Genomic DNA, 23,310 nt, shown 5'->3' with positions numbered 1-23,310 from the left:
CAGATTTACTGGGTACCTTCTTAGCCTGCTTTTACAATTCCCTGGGGACCTAATCTGAGGCACCCAGGCTTGTTTAGAAGTGTCCCAATTGATAATGTTAATCATCCAGTTCCCATCTAACTTCTGTTGTAATTCAGAGTGTTAAGTGGAGAGGTGTGTCTGTCCTTGGAGGAGCCTGAAGAAATAGCAGTTTTCAGAGCTTGCTTTCCATATTCCAGGAACATGGATTTGAGAGCGGTAGCCATAGTCGGTTTGCTTTATGAAAATATGCAGTAGTTACGGGTGTACTCGTGTAATATTTGAATGATTTGGGTTCTAGCCCGATCTAAGCTCTGGGTGCTCATTAGCCTGAAGGAGGTTGAATATACAGTTCCTGCTTCCCAAGAGAGTGTAACAACAAACCCAGAATGTCTGGGAAGGGACATCCTCCAGCCCTTCTTCCAAACATAGGTCCCTAGTTAGGTTAGGTCAGGAATGCTGGCTGGCTGGAGCTCCTTAGCGTACAGGTCAGGGATCTCAGGAGTGTGAAAATCTGGTCTTTAATCCCTGGGTTGTGTTTCTTATCTAACATTGCCTCATGTGAAAGCCCTAAGTAGTCCGAAGAGCAGGGGTTAGAACATCACCTCCTTTGAAAGAAAGTGAATGAATCTGGGAGAACGGACGTCTCAGATTCAGCCCTCCTTAGCTACAGGGAGAGAAGGACTTGGGTTTTCTACTTGATGGAGTACTGGCTGTTAATGGTGGTTCTGCCATCACTAGTTAAAGATGGAAAGGTTAAGTGATTTGAACAAGTCTGTGTAGCCAGTGACAGAATTTGAATACAGACAGACTTTCTTGCTGTAGTAACCAGACCAGGCTAGTAGTCCATAGACGTCTTACTGATCTGAGATCTGTTTTTATAATTAAAAATGAAAAAAGTTATTATTTTTCTTTTTGTGCAATTCTGCTTTGTGCATTTGATCTATAAGATTTAGAAATATAGTTTTTATATATTACATATAACTTAAATATGTTAACATATAATATAGAAGTATCATACTTCTAATAGCAGAAATACCCATTATTTCAATGGGTTCAGGTCACCAAAATGTGTAAGACACTTCAAAAAAAAAACCCTGGTGTAAAACTTTTCTCAAATTCAATAGGCAACAGTATCTTCTGTGAAGTGTAGTGAGGCAGTTGTGATGCATGAGAAGTGCAGCACACTGAAATTTAGTGCTTCTCAAAGATTAGCTCTGCACAATTTGCATGGTGTAAAGCTACTGTCTTTCTATATACTGTTTTTCTTGGGTAGTTATTTCATATAAGAAACTATAATTAAACAATAAATTAATGTTACACATTTAAGGTACTAAAATAATTTTAAGAGTCATTATATATCAGCTTAAAACAGTCATTCATGTGTGTAGAAGTTTTGTGTGCATTTCTTTATTACATTTTCAATTAAAAAAAATCCTAATTAAGTATTTTTTTGCTTTTTCTCAAAGATTTTTCGTCTGCCTTTGGGCAAGCACTAAAACGACTAAGTACTAGACTGGTTTCTGACCAACATGTCAACAAGCTTGGTGTTAAATTACTGTACCAGAAAGCTATTCCAGTTCAACTTTATTATTTTTTGTTGCTTAGATAAGAGAATACTATTTTGATCCCTGGTTTTCATATCAGATGAGCTATCTACATTATGTGCTTGGTATTTCCAGTGAACCCACTTAAAATTGTATCCTGCTCAGATGAAGAAGACTCTAGAACTAGGCTTACATCACCAAAATTACTCTGGAAAAAGTTAATTCTCACTTCTTTTAATTGCGCTATACTGTAAATATACCTAGTTTAACAGTTTTAGCTGTATGAACATATTCTATTTGTGCTTGTATTTAGATTTACAGGGTTTTTTTGTATAATTTATGTAGTCTAGAGAAAGCTGACATCCTTGATAAGCCATTTTTTAAACTACTTTTAAAAATTGATTGCTTATATTATTGCCCTTCTAAGTGCCAGCATGAGGAAACCTAATTTACAGATTAATTTGTGAATATTGGTTTTGAATGAAGAAAGTAAAAGTATTGTTAGCTCTTCGGGGCTTGCACATATATTCTTCCACTTGTCCCTGGCAAATTAAATGTTTACTTGTAAGTGGAGAGAGAAGAGCTTCCAACATCTGTTATTGCTAGATTTTCTTGTAGGAAAAATATATAGTACTTGCGCTTTAGATAGATAGGGGAATAAAAGATAACCTAACTTCAGACACTATATAAATAAATAATGAAAACATTTCTGTGGGAGCATTTTGACTGTACTATAAGAGATGGACATAAACAGATGTGAGAGTACACAGAAAGAGTGGGGCAGTGTAATCTGCATGATAACTGGTGACCACAGCACACAAAGACCTTAATGTAATTTAAAAAAATGTAGGCATTAAAAAAAAAACTTTAAGAAGGCACTTGAAGGAGGCAATGAGTTAGTCTTTCATTAAAGAAATGACAGATTTATTAGGGATATAGTTAAAAGATAATTTAGGTAGGTGCCTGTTGTGTTTTAGGCAGGGACCTCTCCGGTCGAACTGAAGGTGGGTTAGAAGAATGTTGTTAGTACTTCCATGCATGAAGAGTGGAAGAGGGATGTAAGTCTGAGGTGGTTTTAGGCAGAGCCTGCGAATTTATCTTAGGAAGAAGTGTGCTTTAGAAGGTGCATATTCAGCCTTCGCTTAGAAAATTTTAGAGTATGTCTCTGTACTCAGTGCTCTAATGCTTTTTAACTAGAGGGGATGTCAGCAGGTGGGCACAGTGTACTTCTGATTCAGGCACGTGTGATGCTGGGCTGAAAGCTAGTGTGTGCACTGGTCACATTTAACATGAGGAAAATAAGATTTAGGAAGATTTTATTGAGCGTTATAAAGTTTGGTCTATTCAGAGTCTCTTATCACTGTAGTTGCATGTTTCTGTAACAAGGAGACTCATTTTTAGAATTTCCAAACCTGATGGTCTTCGATGAGAGGGTTTGGGATCCTCCTCTTTGCTTTTCTATTTTATGTTACAGACCTGCTCAGGAAAACCTCATATTAGTCAGGGCTGTAGCCTATGTGAGTAATGTCGCTGTACTTTGTCCATGTGATTCCTCAGTTAGTTACTGTGAATTTTTGCATTTGTAGCTTAAGTTTGTATTTTGAGCTCCTATGTAAATAATTCACATGAAAACACATGCCTCATCTGGTTTTCAGCTAGCACTTTTTGTCAGTGCTCTGCAGAGAAGGTTGGTTCAATATTCCTCTGGTTTTAAGATGTAAAAACTGAGGCACAGAACTGAGAATTGTCTTGCCCTTGATGCCTGAGCAGCGTAATGGTGAACAAAGAAAAGAAAGCGAGAAACCAAAGACTTCATAATTGCTAGGCCATGCTACTTCCTAGCAAGGACTGAACAGGTTTTCTGTTTTAGCAGTCATAATGTATGTGTGAGGTTTGCGTTTCATTTCTTTTGTATTTTTCAGTTAAGTTATTTTGTTGTTCTTAGACTTTTTCCTTTATTTCTTTTTTATATTCTAATTCAATACTCAAAAGTTGAATGATAGGTAAAGGCATGATAACAGAATAACTCATACGGCACTAATTTTTAGGAATTTTGTCGCAATTTCATCAACAAACAGACCATTCTAACTGTGGCTTTTAAAAATAAATTCTGCTGTCATCTATGACATACAGACTAGGAAGTCTAAACTGTTTGAAGATTATGGAATTTCAGACATTAGAGATGCTTATTCAAAAATCTGTTTAGAGAAGTTTGGGTATCCAGTTAATCCTTCAGGACAAGGAGATGGCTTTTTGCACCTTCCCGCCCTGTCTTTTATGATTCTGGGATTTCTAGAATTCACAGAATACAAATCTTCAGAAATGTTTGGGTCTGGAGAAGTGCTATGAAATAAATCCAGTGTATTTAATATCCATGTTTTCTTGAGTAATAATCTTTTGATTTTCAGTTTATCTGGTATAATACAGTACTTTGACATACACTATTGTCAAGTGTTGTATGTGAAAATGCCCGTTGGAACTGTAACTCCTAAGTGTTTTAGCATGTTTAATATGTTCCATTATCATATGTCATGCTTATCCATGTGTTATTGCTTTTATAGATTACCTCTCTCAAGGGATAGATCTCTCTGGAATAGAAGTAATTGAAAATGACCTGCTTTTTATTGCGAGAGCTCGACTTGAGGTGGAAAATCAAGCTAAAAGATTGCTTGAGCAAGGTGTGGAAACTCAGGTAAAATAAACTTTCTATTTTCTTCCTTTCAAAAGTGAAGAGTAAAAAGTGCTCCGAGACTGAATTCCTTTATTTGGTGCAGCGTTGTCTAATGGAGGTCAAACACAAAAACCCTCGTACTCAGAGGGGAAATGAACAGCCACAGCAACTGACCAAACTAGCTCCGCGCAATAGATTTATTTCAAAATCTTGCAGAATCTGACACTGAAAATACGGGAGAAAGTATGTGCAAATGTCAAGAGTTCAACTGTAAACACTGTAATAAAAGCTTGATAATTGATAGGATTTTGCATTAAGCAGGGTATACTATGTTGATAATATTGCCAAGCTTCATAGATAAATCTGAAAAATGTAATGCTTAAAACCGTAAGGTGTTTGCTAAATTTTAGCTGTGCAGTGCTATAATGAAATGATTTGGAAGAATTCCCATGAAATCTTCAATAGGCATTTTAAACTTTGAGGTAGACATTCACTATAGGGAGAATCAAAATGAATATGCATAATTACATTCATCTAAATATATGCTACATACATTCATACTAAGTGTAATTATCTACATTTTGAACAGCCTGGCTACGTATATTATTTAACTATTTGGAATTCCATTTGTGCTGTCTTTCCTTTTAAGATTCATATTCTTTTATGTATACTTTTTCAAGTTTTTTCTTTTTAATACATTTTTTAAATCCCTGGAAAAATCTAGTACAAGTCTGTATCAAATTTGGTTTCTAAATTAGAGAACAAAGAGGATTAGAACAAGCCATTTGTATGCTGTTTGTGTTACCAAAGGTTAAACTTATTTATAAGGCAATATAGCATTTGTTTATACTATTGAAGGTTGACATCAATATAGAACATACACAAAATGGAAAATCTCTTCATTAAATTAGTTTAGTTAGACAACTGAGCATTACAATGATCAGTATGGCTCTCACTTTTACTTAAACATCTGATTTTAAGTAATTTTCTGCTTTAAGAAGTCATGATTGTGATAAATGCAATTGGCTGATAGCAAAATGGTAGGAAGAAAACACCTAATTTTTTTACTTAATTAGTATTCAAATGCCGAAAACTCCTGGCTGTTTGAGCGTGTTAGAGAGAGTTGTGTTTGGGCTTGTTACGAGTCACCAAGTGTATGTTATGTTAAAGAAAAACTGAATGAAGACAGGGCTCAAGAAAAAGCAAGTAGACATTTATTTTACATGTAGCAAAAGTCTTTATCAGTGTGTACTCTCTCTAGTTTTTCATGTCAGATTTGACCTTCTCTGATAATTTTCTCTTCATATTAAGTACTAAAACAGAACTGACAAACCCTGGGGAAATCAATCCCACTCCACTTGAAAAATTGACAGATTTATTAGGTGTTCCAGGCTGTATCCAGGTAATCAAGAGATTATTAAAGTATATGCCTGTTGTGCTTTAGCCAGGGGCTTGTTTCCAGGTAAATGGAGAATTGTTTGGACGAACATTATTACTGCTTACTTGTGTCAGAAGTGGGGATATTTTGATGAAGTGATGTTGGGTATGCTTCACAGATTTGATGTTGGATATGCTTCATGGATTTAATGCTGGAAAAAACAGTATACTTTAGAAAATATGCATGTGGTCATTGCCCCAAAAAATCTAGAATTTGAAATACAAATAGCAGATACTGTGTCTTTTATGATTCTTGTTATTGTAGCTGTGTGTTGTAGTGACAAGCTCATTCACATTTATACCTTTGAAGCATTGAGATTTCCCATAGGAGGACTTAGGATCTTCATCTCTTCTTTTGTGTTTTGTTTTACAGAACTCCTTAGATAGGCTATCTTTCTGCTAATGCCTGTTCTGATATCCAAGCCTGTACCATTGAGAATAGCAGCTCTGTATTTTGTTCAGGTGGTTCTTCAGTTATCTGATATATGTATTCACCATTGTAGTTTCAGTTTTCACCTTCATTTTGACTTTCTGTGCAAATAATACATGAGATCAGTTGCCTACCTAACGATGAGCTCTGTCTCTAGATTTCAGCTAACGCTTTTCAGCAGTGCTGAAAAGGAGGAGGTTGGTGTGACACCTGCATTTTACAGTATTTCAATGTCCACTTGGAAGAGAAGCAAAAAGTGAAAATACATTAAAAAAAAAAGTAAAATCATAAGTATCTCCTTTTAAGCTGAACTTCTTTAAAATTTGGTGAATGTCTGCTCTAGAATTTTTTCTCTTTTCAAGGAGATGCTATTATAAATTACTCTGACAAGAACAATGCTAACAAGTTGGAATTGCTCCTTTTAACATCTTGATCTATCATGTGTTTAGATAAACTATTTTTGTTTTGATTATTTATTTAATGATGTATGAATTACATCCTAATGAGCTGTGCTTGGATTCCCCACAATAACCAACAGCAGCAGCACATGAAAGTAGATACTTAGCTATATTTAGATGGTACACTGTCTTTTTCTTGGCGTTATGTTTCAAGTTTTTATTGCCTGTCCATCATGGTAGCATTTGTGTATTTTTCAGGAGAGATGCAATCTCTCTCCTTCATCCCTGTTCCCTTGGAAGTGTGGGGCTGTTAGCCATTGACTACTTCAGAATTGAAGACTTCCACTCATGCTGATAACTTCAGAGCTGCCATCTGGGTATAAACTAGAAGCGTCTATCAGCATGTCTAGACTTAACAGCTTTTCATAGAGCTGCCAACCACAGTTGTCTTCCTAAACCTTTCAGAAAAAGTCAGCCCTCTTTGCTCTTGCTGATGAAGATAACACTAATAATACTAAATCCTTCCAAGTAGGGGTACCAGTGGCTACTGTCAGGTTTTATTGCCATGGACGCTTTGTCACCCTCTCTTAGTGTATGTAGTAGTACAGATTAATTCTGTGTCATGACCCATAGATCGGTATCAAGGAAACAGGTAGATTCAAAACCCATCCTTACTGTCTAGTCTTAAACTTCTTAGCTTTTCTTTAGGCTGTAAGCAGGTTAATAGCAGATAATACAGGAAACACGAGAGCCTGATTTAACAGAGGTGCATCAACAGCTTTGTAAAAGCTGCCCTTCTCTGAGAGAGACAACAGTGTCTTCTGTTCACAAAGGGTATGTGTTCATGTTGCAAACCATTGCATGAAGCATCCCCAGCATCTTTTGGGCTTGCAGGATGAAGCCATGGCAGAGGAAACTAGATTTGCCCTTGACACCACTTTATTCAACAGCAGTATGTTGTGTAAAGCAGATCCAAATAATAATAAATTACTTGAAGCAAGAGAAATTCTGGATCAGTAAAACATGCTAAATGTACCCAAGCTGAGTTCCATGTCAAACAGTTTTGCCAGACACGGTGTTGTGGCTGCTGTGCTTATAAAGAGGAAGAACTTCTTGCAACTTAGCACAGGGTTCGAAACCCTTTCTGCTATATTGTCATGCTTTGCATGAGACTTCTGTCTTAGAGCCAGGGATGCCCCAACTTGGTATCCTCAGGTAATGAGAAGGTTGGTAGCATTAGGAGCCAGGTCATGTGTGTGTGCAGGAGGAGGTGTACTTCCATCCCTACCATCTCCACTCATGTGAAGAGGCAGCCCTAGTTCTGAGCTAGGCTCACTGCTTTCCCTGGGGTTGTCAGCCTCCTCTGAGTAAGAAATTTTTTTTTGCATGCCTGCAGTGGTATGCATTCCATGGGTTGAGAACCTATGCCCTAGTGCTCTTGCTTTTCACTCTATTGATATAAACTGTGGTAATTTGTGAGAATGTAGACAGTAAGGACTATGGTATCATCCAAGATTGATAAAATACAATGTATCCATTTAGGCCAAACAAGACATAGTGTGAAGATGAGAGTAGAACTGAGAATTCCTTAGTTATGCACCTTAAACACAGTTTGTCCTTCTGTGTGTTGCAAAACAGAGATGTTCTGTATCTTTGACCACAGATTAAAAAAAAAAAATCCTCATTTGTTTTCTGTATTAATCTATAGATGTCTGAGTATCTTTCTTAAAGAAGATTTTAGATGAATTGTAATGCTTGTTCCTCTGTTGCATTATTTAAGGTGGGGACAAACTTATTTTCCTGCCTGCCATGTATGTAGAGAGTTAAGTTCACTGATAACAGAGAAATGTTATGGTGATCATGTAGTGGAGTTTCTTGTTCATGTTGGAGAGAGCAAAAAATAAGTGTAAACTTAATAACTATCTTTGTGTCAAAATTAATGTTAAATTGTTTCTGCAGTTTTCTTTAATACCTAGATTTTATTTTCAAAATGAAGAGCTTTACTAATTATAACTTTACAAAGTAGAGAAGAAAGAAGAAAACTAACAAAAAGAAATTCTTCACTCTGCTTCTGCAAGGTGTTCAAATGCTGTATTCATATACCCAGGATAAATATGCAAACAATGCAAACTGAACAGAATTGTCTGACTAAGTTAACTTCCATGGGAGCATCTGTGTACTGTTGTCACAGTGAACATATTTGGGGGCATTTTGAATTTTCATATTGTAACTCAGCTGAATAGAATTTGTTTTGAGAATTTTTCTGTTTTACATGCTTCATCATACTGAACTCCTCCAAGTCGTATCATCTCTGGGAAAATTACAGTGTTTTATTTTTTTACATTAAAAACTATAAACTAGATGTATATTTATAATTGTTCTTGACTGATGCAGTGTAGCACTTGAGAACAGGGGATTGGTGGGGGAAGTTATCTGCATTATTAACCAGTTTTCTGGAGATGATCATCATAAGCTTGCTCAATTTATTTCAGTTCAGGGTCCTCTAAGCAATGTGCTTATGTAGCGTATCTTGCAGTGTTATGGCAAGATTAGTGAAATTAATCTGAAATCTTTTATAGACCAGCATTTAATCTCATGTCAAGGATCTGTAACAATAGGTGATCTTTGCTATTCCCAAGGGACTGGAGGGGAAGGTATCTGCATAACTCGCCGTTTTTCTGGAGATGATCAACAAATACTTGCTCAATTTATTTCAGTTCAGGGTCCTCTGAGCGAAGTGCTTATGTAGTACAACTTGCAGTGCTATAGCAAGATTGGTGAAATTAATCTTAAATCCTTCAGAGACCAGTATTTAATCTAATGTCAAGGATCTCAGACAATAGATGTTCTTTATTATCCCTTGGCATCATGTTCCATTCTTGCAAGCTCACTTGGAGGTGTTTGAGATATTCAGATATCAAGAGTGGCTGACATTCGGGCTCAGTTTTTTCATCCTTTGGTGAAACCTCCAAAAATGGGATAATGTTGCATTCTGGACTTATTTCCAACTGTTACTGCCAAAGACCTGCCTTTTGTAGCACTGATGTCTGGCTAAGGCCCTGTGATCTTGAATTTCTAATTTTGAATCTTGCATGCTTTAACCAAATGATAGATTTTATTGAAACGTCTTCTTTTGTAAATTAGCTTATGATGTTCCAACTTGTTCCTTTGATTTAAGTATGCTTGCTAGTTTATCGTCTTCAGATTTGAATGGTCTATTTTCAGTTGCACCCTTCATGTTAGTTATTGATTCTGTGGAAAAAGTGTTTGATTGTAGAGCAAAGTCTAAGATCACAGTAGAATGATGCTCGGTGTACCCCAGAGCTGTGCTGTGGACCCCTTAATTTTATGTTCGGGTCTTTTAGTTCAGGACATGTTATGTTGCTCATACTAATATACTGTGCTAGTCAAAAGAAAAAGCTTGATTTCTGTTTTTTTTTTTTTTAATTATTTTTGCCTGTTGTTTGCTGCTTCTAAGTATTAGGTATTATGTTTTGTTATACCTTTTAAATAATATAAGAATTTGTGTACTTCAGAATGTCGATGAAATTGATTGGAGTAATGCACTTATTTACCATAACTACAAAGTAATCATTGTAATAGTAAATAAAGTAGAAAAATATAAGAAAAGAACCTCTGCAACTTGGCATACAATCAATTATCCTTTTATCCATATACTGTAGATTACTCTGATAAGAAGTCTGGAAAAACTTGAGTTGAAATGCTATCTGGAGTATTATAATTTTTTTCTTTAAGTCAGAGAGCAGTCATTGCCTTTTTGGTTTTGTTTTTTCTTCTGACATTTATCCCTACTTTGAAAGCCAGAGGTTGGAATTTAACCTTGTCACTGTCAAAAATGTAAGCAACACAACACTTTAAGCAGTAGATGTTACGTTTCCTTGTTATTCCACAATTTGATTCCCTAGAGGAGTTCCTGATGAAATCACTGTCTCAGTCTGGTTTCCCGAATAAAGTGGTTGACTAGGATATGCTATAGAAATGGAAGGCATTTTTGATTAATCACTTCAAAGTCAATTACTTGAATCTAGAATAAGAAGCTTGAAGTATTATCTGTAAAAAGGAAAATCTGAACCAGTTTGCTACTTTTGGCATAAGGTGAGGGTGATAGCTGTAGTTAATTTTAAATCATCTGGTTTTGCCTAGTGAAGGTAGAGAATGAGATCTAAAGCTGTTCTTTTAATCCATGTTAACCATCCATTTTAACAAATTTTTGCAATTCTAATGTAGATAGAAAGATTTATTTCAACATGTCATAGCTGTCATATTGAATTTGGTTGTAAAGTTCACAGTGATCCTTTCTGGCAATTGAGTCCGTATATTTTCAATCCTAAATCGGCATAGATAATACTGTTTTTTTTTTTTGTTTTACACTATTTCTGTATGCATATGGAGGATCTTCACTTTCTGTGTTTGTGTATCTTTACAAGTTTTACTGTATCCTCACCTTTAAAGTTTTTTTTTCTTTTCTTCACAGAAACATACTCATGTTGCATTATTCAGTTTTATTTTTCATCTTCAATATTATGGTTTTGGTTTTTGTAATCTTGTTAACTTGCTAAATCAAATTCCTTCATGCAGCCATCTGGTGCATGGCACTACTGAAAGAGTTTTCAGTAAATCTAAATTATTTTTTTCCTCAAACTATTCTATTAAGCCATTATGTCTTATAGCAGTGTATGGCTCATCAGAGACCCAAAAAGTATCTTCTAAGCAAGCATTAGCTACATCCTACATTTGAATGGTAAGCTTCATGGGGCTTAACCAAATCTTATGAAATTTGCCCTTTACTATTCTGGTTTAAAAAGAGTTCATTATATCTTGAAGTATGATCTAATGAAACTGAAGTCTTAACTGTGCTTCAGTAATTCAAAATCACCAAGCTGCACACTAAGCATGAATTTATACCTCTGAACTATGGATTAAAATAAACCACAGATTTCTGTGCAGCATAATCGGCTGATACTGATATAACCTAGAATATCCTTTCAGTTTCCATAGGAACAGATGATAGAATGTTTTGAATCTTGGAATAGCTGAAGTGAATGTCTAGCTTCAATACAGAAGTTCACTTTTATTTGCAGCTCGTAACCTCTGCATTTAAGGGCTAAAAATATGCATAAAAAAGAAAGGTGGAATATTCACAACTTCTATTTTATGCTTTTGTGGTAGTAGTAATAATAAAATGACTTTAAGCTGTTTCTGTGCATAATTTTTCAGGTGTTGGTTTTGTATTTTTTATATAGGCAAAAAAGTATTTCCAAATCCATAGGAAAACAGAAACAGTAAATTATTCTTATATGTTAATACCTCTTTAAATGTTTATCAGTCAAATAACTTATCTCGTAGGGCATCTCTAAATTTCCTCTCTAGCCGTTGCTTCATCTCACTGTCTTGCACTGTATAGGTATATTGGAACAAAGAAAAAAATGTTTGTTTTCTTTTAGATGGTATATTTAGTAATTCAGAATAAGTGAATATGGCAAAAGGTGATGATCAAGAACAGACAAGGAACATGCTAGCCATAGTACTATTTGTACTATTATTAGATGTTTGACATTTCTGTTAACAGCTCAGCATTGCTAAATAAGGGAAGATAGGCTTTGGGTGTAAAAGCATTAACAGGTATGAAAGATGCCTGTTCATTTGAGATGAATAGATATGCAACTCGAATATTTATGCAGAGGGAAATTATGGAGACCTTGTTAACAAACCGTCAGGAATCTGTGCGCCTCTTACCCGAGGACTCATGAATGCAGCTACAAGTGATGACGTGTGCGGCTGTTAGTACTTGGGCTGCTTTCGTTTGTTTTAACTGGCATTTGAGATGTTTGGGACTGATCTTTACAACATGCTAGGTGCGGAAAATTACGGAGGTACTGAAAGAGAAAAAGGCAGCGGGGAGCAAAACTAGGAAGAAGTAGCAAGGTAACTCATGATAGCTTCTCTTCAGTGCGACAGGTTTTTGATCTGTGAGCGACACTGCGCTAACGCAATTCAAATAGTAACTGTTTCAAATATCCATATCCCCAAATCATTTGTTAGCTAGCCTTAATATGGAGGATTCAAGAGAGTCATATTTATTTGAACATATGGACAGGTTGGATAGAAACATTTTGAAAATGTAATGATTTTCAAATAAAAGTATTACTTAGGGCTTTCCTGTTCGGTGTTAAAATTTAATTTTGTGTTGCAGGTGTGCAGAGGACCCTGTTTCACACGTTACTTTCTGAATATTGATCCCTTCTTATGAGTGGTTCTGGTTTGCACTTTTGCAGCATCTTTCAGAAAATTTTCGCAAACAGTGGTGCATGGTTTAGGCCAATATTAGCAATTCCCATTCTGTACGTATGTAAAGTTGGAGAAGTTCTGAGTGACAACAAGTAAGTAGGAAGGTTCTCAACAAAATACTTGAATTTGCAAATTTCTATGCTTTAACAATTGGGCAACACTGGTCCCTTCCAACAGGCCTTGTTTCCTGAAAATGCCCTTTGTTTTCCTGTGGAAACAAATATTCTTTTCTTAAATAGATCCTGGAAGCCTCTGTCTAACCCAGTAATATCTGCAACTGTAATTGCTAACATTTAAAAATATACTGTAGTTAAAGTAGAATAAACATTGTAGAAAGAAAGGAAGTTTTAGTTCTTTAACTTATGTCCAGCAGAACATTTTCAGGCATTGGAGAGGGGAAAAGGGGCTAGCTAATTAGGGGACAGTGAAGACCCCTCAGTCACCCTTCTTTCCCAGACAGTAACTCCTGGCAGGAGCTTGCCTTCCAACTTTGGTAGCTGGCAAGCAGCCGCATAGCTGTGCAGCATCCTCATCTAGATCCAGCTCCACACCTGTTTCTGATAAGTTTACTTTTGCAACATCCAGGCTCAGGTTTGGTCATTATAAGGTTAAATGTTTATAAACCAGATTTTGAAATTATGAAATGTTCATTAGCTTAAAAAATTTCATTTTGTGGGGTAGTAGTTGGAGGTATTTTGTTGCGATATATTAGGAAAAGCAGTTTAGGTTATGGTTGCAACAAAAACTCCAAGTTTAATTAGACCTAGATTAGCGAACATGTGTTTTTCTAGTTTTGGATTGCTGGGCTACCTCCATTGGGGTGATGGCAATGGCAGCAGCTTCTATCGCTGCAGCTAGTCACATACGTGTTCAGGAGTAAGGTATGCCACCATCCATCTATCTGAAACGTTCCCACTGTCACCCGTGGCTGAGAGGAGCACAGCCGAACCAGGAACCACCTCCTCCTGGGCCAGCAGTGCTGCAGTGTCCTGGGCACCACCTTGTGACTGGTCTTGGCTGATAATTTTAGGTGGCTCGACCAGCGAAGACAGTGGTGTTTCTCACTGATCGTCTGTTAGTGCTCTTAATTGTATGTCTCCTGGACGCATGCTCCGTGGGGCATCTTTGTCAAACTGCAGAGCAGACACCCCCACCAGGGTATTACGACTAGCAAATGAAGAATGAGACAATCTTCCCTTTCCCTTCCTCAGAGCCAGCTACTACGCTGCGGAATAAACAAGTGGTAATTAGTTGACATGAGGCCTAGGCTAAAAAGCGTTGCCCTTAAGCAAATATTGAAAGTAGCAGAAAGCAGAAGACTAAAGTTTTGAAGAAAAACCTGCTTGGATAGACATGCATATTTAATAAGTTTTAAATAATTCATGTCATATTAATGTGATGCATATGGTAATACAAGTGTTTAGTAGTGTTTTTGGCTGAAATTCTAATACCTAACTGGGAATTGTTGCTCTTTCTTTCTAATCTTAAAATTCCTTGGGAAGAGGTGATATTACCTTAAGTAGACAATAATATTACTGCAAACATGTCTGCTATACAGAATTAACTGAAAATAGTTTAGTTGTTATAGACATTTATGTATCTGCTTTTATCAAAAGCTCTTTCTAACTGAAAACTGTGTCTGGTTTTCTGCAAATACTCTACAAATATATGAGCTCTTTTGATTCTTTTTCTGGAGAATTCATCAACTATCTGAATTGTCACTTTTGCCTTTACCATTTTTTTCTTTTGACAAGGTACTGCTATATGGTTGCTAGTCTGAATTACAAAAAAAAAAAAAAAGGTAGCTGCAGTGCATAGCAAAAGATGAAGGTTTATGTTATAAAAAAACAACAAAAAGACATTGTTTTTGCAGCTCAGTTTTCTGGTTTGTAACAGTTTGTAGATGCATGGACAACGTGGATAACGTTTGTGATATTTTATTAAACTGATGATGTTAAATTTGTTTTTTACCTTTCTTTACCAGACCCAGTGTTATAATGTGATAAAGTTCTTCAAGCTTTCATTAAATGGACTTTGAAGAAGTTTTGTAGTGACTTTGTTACAAGCTTTTTAATAAAATATGGTATTCCTTTATGTACAAGAAAATGAAGATCCTTTGAGCAATTGTTTGAATCAACAGTAACTTAAATTCTGAGTCAGATTTCTGTGGGGTAAAAGTGTTGGAACTGCAGAGAAACGGAAAGCATAGTAATTTTTGAAGAGTGTTCATGCCAGAGATCCAGAAGTGCAGATCTTTGCAAGTCTACCTGTTTGATTTTTCTTAAGAGATATATTTTTGTCCCATATGTGTGCTTTCCAAATGAAAGGCTTTATAATTTCAACAAGGAATAATGAATTCCTGGGTGAATACTATTGAGGAAAACTCTACTAAACAGGAAGTGGGTAAGTGTACATTTTCAAAGCACACATTTTTAGCGAGTGTCTGTACAGTGTAATAGAGGTAAAATAGTAGCAAAGATGGCCATGACAGTATTTTCGTTAATCTAGTATTTTGTTTAATCTAGCCAAAATTAGTTCTTGCCAAAATAGATCCCTTGTGCTGTGGTTCTGCAGCATGTACTGCTGATGCTGCCTATATTGGTCTCAAGGACTGTAAGCATGGGAGCGTCTGCCCATGCTGCTTGTGATGGACAGTATGTTGATATTTTCATTCTGTTCTCTTTGATCATAAAGTGTACGTGAAACCAAGATTATTGGATGCTGAAACATTTTTTTCCTCTCCAAAGCTGAGATTGTGCTTATTTGTGTGTAACCTTTTCTCCTCAGGAGTGGGGAAGAAGAGAAGCTGGAGGATGAACTGAGATCAGTCTTGCCCCCCTCCCTCTTCTAGCACTGTGTGTGAGCAAAGCTAAAACATATATGCATTTAGGGAGCAATGTGCGCTGGAGTAGGAGTTACCAGCGAGGAGGATGGGAGGGTGCCATATGTTCTTCTGCACTGCAGGTTTTACCGTTCTCCAGAGACTGTTGTTCTGAAGTCCTATTGATTTCTTGTCCAAAAAGATTTACTTGTCTTGCGATACTTGATCAGTATTGTAAAAGATTTGGCTATTACTGCCTATTGTTGTTATCCTTGAAGCTATTGGGATGTAAGCGCAGACTTTTCTGATGAAAACCTAAGTCACCTTGTTCTTTGTTATTAATGTTAGATGAAGGATTTTCCTGAATTCAAATCTAGGTCATTTTTTATTCTTCTTGTTTTTTTCATACTGTGCATTGAAAACCATGTTTCTGAAACACATATATGTCACCCAATAGAATATTTTGGTATGAAATTAATGTTACTTGGTTGCTTTTTGCTGCTGAATTTCTTTCCGCCTGAGAAGTAGTTAATGCATGGGGCCTTTTTGATTTTGTCTTTCATTCTTCATAAACATTATCTTCTTTTAAAATGTGAACTAGGAATCTGCTTTTCAAAGTCCTGTGCAAATAAATACGTGCAATCTTTCCACTACTGAAGGCTTTTTCAGTTGCTGCATTGTTACAGGCCGTTCTTCTACATATTTGGAAGATTCACTGTCATTGCATTACCTGGACATCAGCACTTCCCGCAGACCTTACAATTAAACTTAACCTACATCAAGAATGTTTTTCTCCTTAATTTGAAATAGCGTTCTTCATGAAGACCCTCTGACAGTGTTCTCCTCTATTGTGAAGTGGGAAAGCATGTCCAGTTTATGTTGCTTCTATGTAAAACTGTAAAGGAATCTCATAAAATTGATGAACTCATAGACTTTTAAGGTCAACTGAGTAACCTCATGCTCATGTAATCTGAGCTGTGTGGTGCTGGACACAGGCTTAAATTCTTTAGAAGTTGAACTCTAAGGTGTGAAAGAATAAATATTTTAAACTGAGAATTACATTTTAGAGCAAGAGATTTGGTAGCTAGTTTAAATTTTATTGGACTGACCAGTCTTGAATTTTAAATATTTGAAATTTGTGTGCAAGAAATCATATCATAGGTCACATAAATAAAGTAGTCTTTGGTCTGAGGTGGTTGAGATAGCAAAGCTGCTGAAAAATAAAGTGGATTATGGAGATAATGCTTAGCATGTAAACATCTGAAAGTTGATTTCTCATGCATATTATTTTAAAATGCAAATTTGTTTATAATCAAATTATACTTTATTTAGAATTACTCTTTTTCAGTTACAGATCTTGCAATTTTATAGAATATCTTTGGGATCTCTTCAGATCTCTTCAGTTTTATCATAGGTTTTACTTCTGTTCAAAGATTTTTATTTTTTTTTAAATTCTAAAACAAATGATAACTTTTAAGAATACTTGGTTGCTAGCTTTAACTAAAAACTAGTCCTTAGGTGATATTTTCAGTCTATAATTAAAGCCGTTTCCCTATCAACACTGGAAGTACCTCTTATGTTATGCCTTGACTGCTGTATATGAAGGAGGAAACTTAATTCTACATCTTGATAAATAACTGTGCCTAGATATAATTTCTTTTGCACACTAAACTCCTTTAAATTCTGTTTCTATTGTATCTCTATAGAGTTTTTATGAAAAAGCGATTCATTCCTTTTTTCTCTTGAAGTTTATAGCAGTAAATACTGTGTGCCCCAGGTAAAAGTACTAAATGTTCTAAAACACTGTAATGGTTTTCTTGCATAATACTGTCGTGCAGTTCAGTTTCTATAGGCGTTGTTTACGTCTTTGTTTTCTGTAACACACTGCGGCCTTATTTATATTTTATGGAAGTTAAGTTCACAGTTTATGCGTCATTCAAACAAGGGAAAATACTAGGAACTGACAGGTGAATTTTAATAATGGATGAAGAAAATGAGTTGTAATTGCAGTAGTTTTTCTAATGCTACTTTAGTTAAGAACCTCTTTCAGCAATCTCTTTGAATCTTTTGTATAGAGAGGGGTTTTTTATGTTTGTTTGTTTGTTTTTTTACCATGGCAGTGACAATTGCAAGGAGGTCTGGCAAAGCTAATTTCTCCTTTAGCCTGGAGTTCAGAATCTCCGTTTCCATTCCCTTTCCCCCTGGTAGGCCTCTGTCACAAAGGTATGGTGATTTTACAGGAAGCGTGAAGCAGTAAAGAACTGGTCCACTGTGTTCTTACTATTCATATTACTGCTCGGCAAATTGTTGGCAAGTTCAAGCACCTTATAGTATTTGTCATAATGCTTTAATATTCATTTCTACCCTTAGTTTTGTGTGTTTCTTTTTTTATGGGATAAATTAAGGTTCTTGGTTTTGTCCTTATCTCATGCCTTAGGCCAAGTTGTTCACTGATGTCAACTAGCACTTCTCTGTCGAAGCCCAAAAATGCTGTACGGGTTCATAGAGGCAGAGAATTTGGCCTATAATTTGCGAAAGTCTTGGACAGTGTATGATTTTAGATATGTACTACGACTGTTACTTTAACTGAGAATTTAGTGAATTTTGTCATTGAGGTTCATCATTGTTCTTGCTTGGAAGTCGCAGGGAGTTTTCACACAGACTGCAGTGTGAGCATATACATTACATTTGCATAGCATCCAGTTATGCAGTGTGAGCATATACATTATGTTTGCATAGCATCCAGTTATGCACCAGCATCACGTGTGAAGCTTGTATTGGGGCCCAGGCACATTGCAGGAGTCGGCCAGCAATGTGAGGCAGAGCGTGGTGTGGTGGTGTTTCCCACCCCCCCTTCTCTCAGCTGGGTTAAAATTATAAGACTAATGATACTGGCACTGTATTAACGGTTTTAATTGAAGATGGGATTTATTTATCTGTCTATCTATCTATTTATTTATTTATTTATTTATTATTATTTTTGAATGTATGCCCCAAAACCAGAAAGACTGCATGCTGCTGAGTGGAATTTCTCTTTCATAAGCCTTACTATGACATTTCAGTTTGTACAGACTATAGCATCTTTGCTTTTGAATTCTAAGCTGGTCCATCTTGAGAACTTGCAGGCTGTCATGGCTTATTGCAGTATGCAAATTTTAATAATCCTGTCATCTCTTCTGCCATTTTTAGGTCCATAAGTGCAAATGTTGAGTAGTACCCAAGTCAAGACAGCCGCTGGGAGACACAGGTGTTGTAGTACCATATGCGTTCAGTTTGAAGGTGAATCATATAAATGCTTTTTGAGTAGGGTTTTTCCAGCCAGTTCTGTGTATCCATCATATGGCAGTTCAATCTAGGCCATGCTTTCCTGGCTTACTTATGAGAAGGTTGCATAAAACAGTGTCAGCCTTGCTTCAAATCAAAACCTATTGTATCTTTCCCATTCAAAGGTATGTTTTTCTGTCACAGAAATAAATTACTTTGGTTTGGCATGATTTGGTTTTGACAAAGCCATCTTGGCCATTATTTAGCACCATATTAAAATTTCCTTATGCATATCAAAATGCAATTTAACTGTGCAGTCAAATGTAAATAAATTATTACTTTGTGGCAATAAGACTACATAGTATTACAGTGCTATTTGATGATCCGGTTTTCAAGAACAGAAACTTAATATATGAGATGCTCATTTTAGAATACTGTTAGTGTTAATGACTTGGTTATATGAGAGCTTTAAACTCCTCAAGGTTTTGCTTGGATTTCAGCTCAAGTTTCTGAGTATTTGCTCAAGTATGCTGGCAATTAGGTGTTTCCTGGAAGTTATTAGTAGAGTATACTTTAATTGATAAACCTGCAATCACTAAATGTAGAACATGTTCTTAAAGTACTACAGGTTGGATAATGAAAACATTAACAGCCTGTATCATTCATGGAGAACAATAGTAATTATTCTGTAATATGTTTGCAATGAATCAGCGAGCTTTCTTCCTTCAACCCCCACCGTTGCCAGTTATTTTAAGAATAGAATTAATACTTATGATAGAACTCCTGTAGATCAGATGGATTAAAGAAAATAAGATTTCAAGAAATGCTGAAGCTGAAATACACTTTCTAAGGTCGGTTATGTGCCAGTTGTAAATGACTAGCAGAATTCTTCCATAATAAATTAGAGCAAGTGTCTAGGAAAAGCTTAGGTCATTTGTTAGCTACAGAGCATATTATTCTACATCATAGTGTTTTACTTCTCTATGTAGCTTGGCACATCCAGTTAAGGAGTGGGAACAGATGCTTTTGTGGGCTACTATGGTTGCTTTTCTGTCAGCCAAATGAGACGCAGCTAAATGGAACCAACATCATCTACTCTGGAACTACTACTTTTTTTTTTTTTTTTTTAATTCAAGTAATTGATGTATGAAGACGGTTCCTGACCACCCGTTAAGCTGGATGTGGAAGCGTTTGCATTCTGAAAGAGCTTCCCACTGTCTCCTGACATGTAGGATCAGGTTATTCCATGATTCATTGTAGGGTTTCTGTTTTCGTTTTTTGGAAGTCACCGCACTGAAGACTGGTTAATGGATTAGGTAGGCAGTTGCTATCTAACAGTTCTTGTGTTCTTATAATGTGATTTAAGCCCTAAATTGTTCAAGTCACATTTACTTCTGTTTTTACTTTTTCTGTCTACTCATGCAGGTAAAAATCTGTGAATGAATCCTGGAGGTGGAAAATAGAGGCTACTGTGTTTTTGGGGGGGCTTTCAATGCTGGAATTTGATTTCCTGTTTGTTCAGAGGAGTTTGAATCTTTGACTTTGGAATCTTTGCATCTAATAGTCATTTTCTTGAAAGCAAGATAGCAAGGTTTATCTTTACTTACAGCTGTGACCCTGTTGAACTGTTTTAGAAACCTGTTTTCCTGGTAATTGTAACTTTGCAACTTTTAAGGAATGTGTCTTTTTGTACATAATGTACATAAATGTGTGTTACAGGAAGAAATATGGTAGAAATCATGAAGGTTAAAGGTTTTTTTAAGAGTAATTATCTAAAGATACGATAAGCAACAATGCATTCTTGAAGGTTATCATAAGCACAAAGCCAAAGATTGCTGGTCCTGCCAGTTGAGGGAACAGTTAAAGACGTTGAAGACGTTGCTGAGAAACTCCTTTCTTTTCTTATCCTCCTTTTAATTCACTGCAGATCATGTTGGGGAAAATGCATCTACTTTTCCCCAAAGCAAACAAAATACAGGGGTGTAGAAAATATTCATGTAACTGTGTAAACTGGGATATGCCCACATTCAGAATACTCTAAGCTGTCCTGCTCATTCTGTTGCAGTAACAGCATTCAGAAGGATTTCAGAAAGAGCACAAGAAAGGTTTAGGAGTACGAAAAATCTCAAAAGAAGAAAGCTTAAAAATATTGAGCTTATTTAGTTTAGAACAGACAAATAAATTTGGCAAATAAAATATATGTAAGTACGTAAGACAGTGACTGATGCAGAGAAGGCAGAAAGTGGAATCCTTTAAACTTTCCTGTTTCCATAAAGCTGGCCAAAATTTACACATTTTAAATATATTTAAATAATTCTAATAATCTTGATTTAATATAGTTTAAGCTGAGCTGTACTTTGGGAGGTGTATTTCTCTGTAAAGTTTTTTAGAGTTCCTTTATTCGTTGGGATTAATCAGAACCTTTGCAAGTGGGAAACTTAATTTCAAAACAAGATCAAATGAAACAGGAAGAAGTCTGTCAAATTGAGGCTTCAGAGAGGGAAAAGAAATCAGAGACACACACATTTCCTTCAGGTGCAATTAAAACACTGATTTTGATTTTTATATTTCTATTTTCATACTATATTCTATTAAATAACAGTAAAATATGGACACAAATATTTTGAAATTGAAAATTTGGTAATTCTTTATTAAAAAGACTAATCAAAATTTGTCTTAATTTTTGATTTTTAAATCAATGACAGCATCTATTCAAAAAGCTTAACCTTTTTACATACATATGTTTGATGGAAAACGGTCCTGTTGGAAAACTTTTAACTGTATCTGATTCTTTAATAATTTCTGAATCCATTAGCGGAGAGGAAGTATTGGTGTAGATGGATCTTGAACCTGATCTAGAATGGATAGCAATATGGAGCAAAAAAGTTCTTATTTAATGTTAAATTAGCTATCTAGTTATGAAAGTCCTGCTTAAAGATATATTAAAAAAAAAAGAAAAAAAAAGCTGGCCTGTTTGGGCAACTGATAAACAACATACTTTCATTTACTGCTTTGTTTGGTATGAGTACCTTCACAGAAAAAACAAAATTTTCCAGATTAGTAACCATCTTGTGTCAAAAGTTTTCTAGCCTACGTAGAATTGACACTTTCAACTCTAGATATTAAAAGCCCTTAATTTAAGAAAACAGTGAGAAAGTAACTTTGCGTCCAGTGTAATTAAATCAAATATCTTTGAACACCACCAACAGCAGGCAGCATGAGACTAAGTTACTGTTGCTGATTTAGGATTAGTTCTGAAATTTTGAACCTTTAATTTGTCAAGTTAGTAGCACATTGTGGTAAAAGTTTTTCAGTGATCCCAGAAAAAATATAGAAATATTTTATTTTAGTCCCTACTGCAATCTTGGAGAAAACTGTCCTCCTCTGTAAATACAAAAGAAATATTTTTTCCAGCCAGGTCTGTCTATTGGTAGCAACTTCTACAACGTGCTTGTTACGACTGTCGCAGCTTAACAGTAAGATAATTGTTTTGTTAGATATTAACACCTAATGTTAATATCTACTGATGTTAATAGATGTTAATATCTACTGGCTGTGCATTAGAAGTTAATACAGGACATCTCTGAGACAGTGAAGTTTAAAATGTAAATTTCAGAAATTTTCATGTGTCATTTGTGTACAGTAATTCCATTAAAATATGAAAAATCTCTGAAGAGATCTCTGTATCCCAGATAAAGTGTAGGGATCCATATAGGGATCTGTCACTCTTAAAAATTTCAGTGGATCTTTTACGCTCATGTTAATGTAAAATCACTAGTGTGTTGTATTTGCTTGAACTGCTATCCACACTTTTGTGTCATTAAGAAAAGCTTCAGTTAATTATTTTTACAATTTGCTTTAAAAATAAAGTACACTCGGTCATAATGCTCATAGGGACAACTTGCTTTGTATCTTGTTCTGACAATTAGCCGAACCCAACCCTTTGGAGCTTTGAAATGGCAAATTTCTGCAAGAGTTAAGTATCCGTATCCTGCATGTACAATTTTTGTGTTGTTTTTGTTAGGAGGGAAAATCTGATATTGATTGGAGTGTAAGCAAATATATATTCCTTTTGGCTGCAGCCATATAAGAGAATGGATCTGACTATGAACGAATGCAAATTAGAATTTTTTTTGGCTTGGGATCTAGCTGTTTTTTGTGCTCTCTTGAGCCCTTTTAGATGTAGCTTTAAGACTTAAAGCATATCCTAGAAACAAGACTGAGCACTGAAAATGCTGGTTTTGGTTTTTCAGACAAGTTATTTTGTGGCATATGTGTTCATGTTTAAATTGCATTTCCTTGGAGAGTCATCTTAAAGCCCATTAATGAAATTCACTGCCTTACTTGGGTCAGAATAAGATACTTTTATTCCAGATTCTTTCAATCATTATCATCATTGCAGGGTGAAAGATGAT

At 35.7% G+C, this 23,310-nt stretch overlaps 1 protein-coding gene across 10 annotated transcripts in view; it reads left to right on the top strand.

The window, feature by feature from the left end:
* Positions 1 to 23,310, top strand: part of LOC112971020 (conserved oligomeric Golgi complex subunit 5-like) — a 159,152-nt gene that overhangs the window by 75,310 nt on the left and 60,532 nt on the right. For all 10 annotated transcript variants that reach the window (XR_003255227.1, XR_003255229.1, XR_003255228.1 and 7 more), the window contains exon 7: positions 4,127 to 4,257. Coding sequence is in view for 6 of the 10 variants with exons in the window: in XM_026076031.1 (XP_025931816.1) it covers positions 4,127 to 4,257 (131 nt within the window). In the remaining 4 variants the exon portion in view is untranslated. The remainder of the gene's footprint in view (positions 1 to 4,126; positions 4,258 to 23,310) is intronic.

The sequence above is a fragment of the Apteryx rowi genome, unplaced genomic scaffold (genome assembly GCF_003343035.1).
Source record: "Apteryx rowi isolate R43461 unplaced genomic scaffold, aptRow1 scaffold_423, whole genome shotgun sequence".
NCBI classification, from domain to species: domain Eukaryota; kingdom Metazoa; phylum Chordata; class Aves; order Apterygiformes; family Apterygidae; genus Apteryx; species Apteryx rowi.
Note: the sequence above shows the minus strand (reverse complement) of the source record. Positions and strands in the feature narration are given on the sequence as shown.